Genomic DNA, 7,380 nt, shown 5'->3' on the forward strand with positions numbered 1-7,380 from the left:
CAGATGCCTTATAAGCATCCTGGTGCCTTTGGCTCTGAACTGGTGAAGTTGTGGGAGTGAACACCCAACTGAGAGTGTCTGTGTCAGAGGCCTAGATCTTTCTGCACAGACCCCCTTCCCGGCTCCACTCCAGCTCTCAAATGCCCGAGCTGTGCTGAAATACTCACCATTTCCTGATCACCCCCTATCCTCCCTGGTTTACAAAAGTGGATCACGACAGCCTCCTCTCCTCTCCCTCTTCTCCCCATGTCCCCAGACCCACACCAGTTTGTCCTTCTGAGAGTACAGCTCAAAAGTCACCTGCTCCAGGAAACCTAGGAACCTATGGCTTAGGCTGAACTAGATGTCCCACACTCCAGCCCCAGGCCCCTGTGCTCTCCTCAATGGCTGCACTCACTGCCACTGTGTGCTATAATCCTATATGCCCACATGATGACAAGCTTCCGGAGGGCAAAGCCCATCTTATTCATCAGCATGGCTTCAGGGACATAGTAGGTGATTAATAATTCACTTATTCAAGGACCTCTTAATTGAGTGCCCAACAGGTCAACACGGAGAGCACCTGCTTCCTGGGCCTCCCTTCTATAGAAGGAGACAGTCAGATCAACGCAGTCTGATAGATGCTTGGATGTGGGAGACACAGGGCCTTTCAGGTGTACAGACTTGTCAGAGGGGGGCTTCAGAGAGGAAGAAATGCCCAAGATGAGGCTGAGTAAATGAATGAGTGCATAAATGCAACTACTAGAACTGGAGCCCAAGGTCTGAGCTAAACCAACATCTGCACTGAATCAGGGATGAAGCCCTGAAGTAATAACATAGAGAAAGAGAAAATCTGTTCCCAAGTTAGGGCTGAGCCAGGTGATGCAATTTGGAGATGGGTGCACACAAAGCAGGTAGCCGGGCTCACCCTTATATGGAGCTACATTCCTGTCTGTGTCAGTAACTAGTGTGGTGACCTTGGCCTCATCACTATCTCTCTCTGGGCCTTGGGCTTCTTATCTGTAAAAACCGGAAGGGGGAGGAGTCTGATTTATAATGCTAAATTGAGAACCTGACCCCATTCCAGGGGGCATTTACTGCATATAGATGTTATGCATATAGGTGTTCAAAATGCAGAGAGAAATTAAGCAGGGGACAATGTGGTCAGGACTTGAACCCTGATTGATGCCAAAGCCTCTGTTTGTCCCCTTTTTCTATAAGGCCATGTAGCCACTTCACAATTTATCTGAGAACACTTCACAAAGAAGACCCCTGAGCTAAGACAGGAAGATGGGCAGTAACAACGTTGTGGGGAGAGAAATGAGCCTGGCACGAAGAGGAGATGGTGGTGGCAGGGAGACAGTTCTGGCCTGGCTGGAGCAGAGGAGTCACATCAGGGAGCAGTGGGAGACGCAGATGTCTCTCTCCTGCAGGACCCAGCAGAGGCACGTAGGGGGAGGAATCCCCCTACAGAGCTCTTGGACCACAGCCTAAGCCCCAGCAGTCAGGTGAGGCGGGCATGGCAGATGCAGGAACGCTGGCTTCAGCAGAGAAGAGGGCACAGTAAGACCTGAGGCAACCAAGAAAAGCCCCAGGTGGTCAGGGCAGTGGACTCCCAGGTTCTAGAAGGTCAGGGGAGTAAAGTACCGGGCAGGGTCTTTATGTGAAAACAGATCCAAGTCCCAATTATCAAGACCAGATAAAATCAAAGGACCAGCTACTGAAACAAATGAATGAGAATTAATAATCCCATCAGTCAATTCTGTTGAGCACATACCCCAGGCCCTGTTCTAGGCCCTGGAAATACATTGGTGAATGGTTCATATAGAATCTTGGCCCTTGGGGCCCTTACAATCTACCAGGGGAGAGAGACAAATAGACACATTGTAAAATCAAATGCCACTGCTATGAATCAAATTGAAATAGCATTGAAGAACAGAGCAATGGAGATAGAATAATAGTTTTGCTATTTTATCCCAGCTCCCCAGGGAGGGCATCTCTGAGAAGGTGGCAGTTGAGCACAAAGCTGAATGAAGTAAAAGAGCAAGACATAATAGGGCTTAGGGGAAAGCATTCCAGGTGGAGCGAGCAGCAAGCGCAAAGGCCCTGAGGCAGAAATGTGCTTGACATATTACTGGGGAGAGGCCTGTGGGAGGCCCATCTAATAAATGAGTTTGGAATGAGTTTGGGTCAAATTACGTACACCTTGTAGACCATACTGAACAGTCTGGTCTCAGTAACAGTCAACAGGCACAGTCTGCAGTTGAGTTCAGTACTATTGGGCCATCAGCACACATTTGCTATTATTTTTAAAGTACCTGGAGGAGTTGGTCTATTTCCATTTAACAGATGGGGAAACTGAGGCTCAGAAAGTTGAGGTGGTTTTAAACAAAGGCTGCAGAATGAGTGATGGAGCCGGGACGTTAGGGTGGCCATATGCTCCAGTTTGTCCTGAATGGTCAGTCCACTTGAGGCTGCAGTTCCAAGGTAGTTATTTTGACTCTCAAAAATATCCCAGTTTGGATGATAAATTGTATGATCCCTGTCCTGAGCTAAATTGTGTTCCTTGACTGTTCGTAGATTAAAGCCTCAACCCCAAGTAACTCCAAATGCAACCTTACTGGGAGAGAAGGTCTTAAAAGAAGTGTACCCATTGAAATGTACCCATTATCATCAAGCCCTAATCCAAATATGACGGGTGTCCTTATAAGAAGAGGAGAGACACCAGGGATTGGTGAGCGCAGAGAAATGAGCATCGGAAAACACAGCAAGAGGGCATCTGCAGCCAAGAAACGAGGTCTCAGGGGAAACCAGTCTGCCAGCACCTTGATCTTGGGCTTTCAGCCTCCAGAACTATGAGAAATAAATTTCTGTTGTTTAAGCTTCCTAAGTCTACCGGATTTTGTTACGGCAGCCCAAGCAAACTAGTACAGTTGCTTTGCCTTATGGGACTGAGACCACGGTTTCTGCTTTAGAAAACCATGTGCTGGCTTGTGCCACACTGCCCTTACTTAGCTGCTGATGTTCCTCTGAGCTCTGTGTCACTACTGGCCCTAGAGCCTGAACTGGGAGCTCAGTCTTCAGGGGGAGGCAAAGTGGTCCAATTGCAGGGCAGAGGCCAGGTGATGGTTATAACAGCCCCAATCATGCATAACTGTGTATTGAACAAGGAATGCATTACTGTGTATTGAACTACACCTGCCAGCACATAGGTGGAGTCTCGGTGCTGGGGAAGGGGAGAGGAAGGCTGAGACACTCAGCACAATACAGCAGGGAGAGCACCATCCTCTGCTCAGAGGGGCCTGTGCTCCCAGAGACCCTGTCCTGGGCTTCTTCACAGCACTGCCTCTCTGTGTTGAATAGCCTCTTACGTCCAGAGTCCCACTGCTCATAAGCATGTCCAGCCAGAGCTGGCAGCTCTGTCATCCATGTAGTCCCGGGCCCTTATAAACCACAGTAAAAGTAGTTAAGTGGGTTACATGCCTAAGCTTTGGAATCATACAACCTTGGCTTTGAGTTGTGGGTCTGCTACTTTCTAAGTGTGTGACACCAGGCAAGAAACTTACCTTCTCTGAGCCTCCATTTTCTCACCTAGAAAAGGGCTGTAATAATAGTATCTTCATAAAAAGCATTGTAGTGAGGACTCAGATAACGCACGCAAAATGCCCAGCACAGTGACTGGCACATAAAAAGCACTCAGTCATTATGTCAGCAATTACTAACGGTATTACGAGGTTCTCAGTTTGGGTTTGTGGAAGCTCTTGAACTTCTGCCATTTGGGTCTTATCTGTCTTGTTCAACCTCCGCATTCTAGTGCTGAGCACAATGCTTCACACATAATTAGAGCTCAATAAAAAATTCAAAGTATTTTAATAAAATGACTGAATTAACAAGCCTGTTTTTACAGCTATAAAATGAGATGGCTAGCTTAGGAAATTCTGAGCCCTGCTCCAGCAGAGGCAGACTAGGATCCTGCTCCCCAAAATATCTCCTCTTCGTAGCACCCCACATTGGCCTGTCCTATCTCCTCTTGTTGGCAGGCATCCTGGAAAATGGGTATGCTGAAGGACAAGTGTCCCCTGGGTCCACCTTGGCGGCTGGTTAAGCAGAGGAGGAAGTGAGTGCCAATTTCCGTATGGGTCCTTGACACGCATGCATGCAGGGCACTGGGGCCTGAGATGAGCCCTACTTGCTGCTTAGCTCCTTGGCAAGAGGTTAGAGCTGTCCCAGGCATCACCCAGGAGCTGGTGACTGAGATGACTCCCTGCCAGTGGCAATCTTCTGTCTAGAAAGACACTTGACTGCAAACAGAATAAGAAAAGCAAAAAGGTGACACTACCATCCTAAGTTGATAAGATGCTTATTTGAGACAGAAAACATGCCAGATCCCGTCTCCAGCCTGGACTCCACCTGGGTGCTCCTCTGACTTCCCTTACCCAGGTTCCAGTGACATTGTCAGCTGAGAATCTATGACTGGGACTCACAGGTGAGGCCAAGGGCAGTCTGTTGGTGTGGTAGGAAAAGCAGAGGGAAAGTATGAACCCCTTTCCAGGTAAACAACATACAGGATTGGAATAGCTAGAGCAACTGGCTATGTCAACCTCATGTCACTGCTTTTTCCTTGAGCCCTAGAATTTGCACAGCCAAGATTAACAGGCCTATGGAGCACTGGCGTTGGAATTATGTGGACATTTTATTCTCTAGGTGGGCCACCCTTGGGCAAAGAGGAGGGGGTCTGGCATATGGGGATCAGAGGACAGTCAGACATGCCGACCTGGCAATAGGCTCCCAGCTCACCCAGGAGGTACAGGAAGAACACCGTATTCTCTAAAGACAGCCGGCTGCCCCCACCCTTCCAGATCATGGGCCTCAGTCTTTTCAAAGAGATCAGCAAAAATGTGTGATGACACGTAACATTGCAACCCTATCTATTGTAAGCTTAGTATCTGCCTTCCCTTCTAGAATCCAAGTTCAAAGAGGACAAGGGCTGGTGTTCTGTTTTGTTTAGTTAGGTCCTACAGTGCCTGTGATGTTGGAGATAATTGTGCTACTGTGAAAGGGAGGGACAGAGACAGAAGGGAAGAGAAACTGAGCCAGCAAAGGGAACCCCATTTTCTTATCACCTAAGACGTATGAGGGCCAGAGAAGAGAACCAGTGTCTGAGTCCCTGCCTTCCCACGACTGAGAGGCCGAAATTGCTGACTCTCCATTGTCAACTGGGAACATTGTGGAGAAGTGTGGTCCACATCCTGGGGGAAGATATGTCCACTAGGCTCACAAAGTCTCTTATCTCTTCCCTCTGACCATCCTCAAGACTGTATCCCTTCTAACGGGAGCAGGGCAGGGGTGGGAGGCCCTCCCTGCTTCTCCCCTCCCTAGAGCCCTGGGGAGGTACTTCTCCCTTTCTCCCCTAAACAGAGCCTGATTGGTAGCTTGCCTCTCCAAGGAATGGTTAATAAGCCCTTGGGTGACTTTAATTGCCATTAGGCATTAGGGACCTACTGATAATTATCTTCTTTGATGACTCCAGCACCTTGCAGCCTCAGGGCCTCTCAAGAGGGCTAGCTCTGACCATGCTGCACCTCCCAGCTCCAGACAGAGGAGGTGAGGGAAGGGCCTCAGTACCAAGCAGCCACAGCCAGCAGGAAAGAGGAAGGCTTCCAGGAACAGTTCAAGCCCATTTTCCAAAAAACAAAATGTCACTTTCCTGGATGAAAAGGAAACTCGCAGAGTCAAGAGGGCTACAATCTAGTCAGACAAATGGCAGCAGGGCTTGAAAACCCCAATGGCCTTGCTCTGACCTATCTCACCGAACCCTGGTCGGATGCAAGGGATGGAGGGGAGACCCTCAAGATCCACTCCCTCTGCCATATGGCTGTGTGCATAGGATTGAAGGTCCTGTGCCTCCAGAGTAGGATGGGATTGAGATCCCGCCTCTGGAGTTTGAAGCATGATACCCAGAAATGCTATAAAACAATTGCCATTGATTCAACACCTGGTTGATGGTTGAGAGTTGACTTGTCCAGTCTGATCTAGGTTGCACTCTAATGGAAGGGGTCTGACTGTGGGAAGGAATGCCACCCTTGCCACCACTCCCCCTCTCAGCTGGTGCGTGGGTGAGTATGTAAGGGGGCATTCCCCACCTCCACCACCACCACCACCACTCCCGCCTCTATAAAGGCTTGCAAAACAACCTGTAGGAAGGCATGTCCCCTCCTCTCTGCCTCCCTTCCTCTGCGGCGGAGTCAGTCTCCCCCAGGCTACACTCTGGACCCATCCTGCACCAAGCTGAGCCCAAGAGTACCCGTACCGGCCCGAGAGGAGCTGGGCGAGTCAGTTAGAATGATGCCCACCCCGATGCCCCCCAAAGCCCCACGCACACTCTCCCTGTGGGTAGGGGTAGGATCCCCCCTACCCGCACCTCTGGCAGAGTGGCTGCGAAACACCTCCGGCGCAGCGCTCGCTGGGAAGCGTGCATCCTTTGAAAAGGGACATCGGTGACTGCGGTGGCGTCTACCCTGGAGAAACGCAGCCAGCGCAGCCGGCCAGCCCCATTTGGGTCCCCGCTCTAGCGTGCGTTGTAGGGGAGCTGGAGGGAATAAAACATAAAACAGGGGCGAGCTGAATCGCGAGGTCGGCCCTTGCTCTAGTCTCATTAAGGAGCCGCGCGCGCCCCCAGGCTGGGAATGCGGAATGGACACGTGGACCGAGGAGGGGGAGCTGGGGGTGGGGGGAGTCTCCGTGGCGCGCGAGCCGTGGGCCGCGCGCTCCGGGGCCACGTGACCACGAGGAACCTGGGAGGGGAGGGGCGGGGAGGGGGAGAGCAAGGGAGCGAGCGCGCGGAGCTCTGCGCCCGCTACTGCCCGGGTGGGCGCTGAATCCCGGACGGGGGAGGAGGGCGGGCAAGCGCGAGTGTGTGTGTCTCTCTCGAGTCATTTACGGCGGAGCAGCCGGCGCGAGCGCCGAGAAGGCGGCGGCGGCGGCGGCGCGGCTGCTTCGTGCGACTGTGGCTCCCCCCACCTCCTCTTCCTTTTTGCTCCTTGATTCTTCTTCTCCCCCCACACACGTCCATGGGGAGCCGGCCCTCCTGCCGGCACCTCCTCTCCTCTCGGCCCCGTAGGCACCAGCTGCCGCCTCCCTGGCCAAGGGCTGCGAGGGTGCTGTTTGCCCTGGCCCCTGGAGCCGTGCCCGCGTCTCGCCGCCCGCAGCCTGGACTGGCGCGGCGATTCTCTCGCCCAAACTGACTCGGAAAGAGCGAGAGCAGATGCCCCGCTGCACCGAGACAGCGGGCGAGCGGGCGTCCGGGGGCAGGGCGGGGGCGGCAGGGAGAAGGAGGCGTCGGAGACTGTGAACCCCGGAAAAGTTCAAGGTTTGTGCAGTTCCCCCCAGGGAAGGCGAAGA

The 7,380-nt window shown here is 52.1% G+C and overlaps 1 protein-coding gene and 1 pseudogene across 1 annotated transcript in view; both read right to left on the reverse strand.

The window, feature by feature from the left end:
* The window catches only part of LOC100953701, a 5,406-nt pseudogene extending 563 nt beyond the window's left edge, over nucleotides 1-4,843 (reverse strand).
* Nucleotides 4,844-4,937: 94 nt separating this feature from the next.
* CUNH17orf102 (chromosome unknown C17orf102 homolog) overlaps nucleotides 4,938-7,380 on the reverse strand; it is a 3,510-nt gene continuing 1,067 nt past the window's right edge. Inside the window, 5 exon segments of the mRNA XM_012809727.2 lie at nucleotides 4,938-4,988; nucleotides 4,990-5,067; nucleotides 6,244-6,333; nucleotides 6,336-6,434; nucleotides 6,437-6,513. Of these exon segments, the coding sequence (XP_012665181.2) occupies nucleotides 4,938-4,988; nucleotides 4,990-5,067; nucleotides 6,244-6,333; nucleotides 6,336-6,434; nucleotides 6,437-6,513 (395 nt within the window).

Source organism: Otolemur garnettii, unplaced genomic scaffold (assembly GCF_000181295.1).
Source record: "Otolemur garnettii isolate 467f Iridium unplaced genomic scaffold, OtoGar3 scaffold00112, whole genome shotgun sequence".
NCBI lineage: Eukaryota > Metazoa > Chordata > Mammalia > Primates > Galagidae > Otolemur > Otolemur garnettii.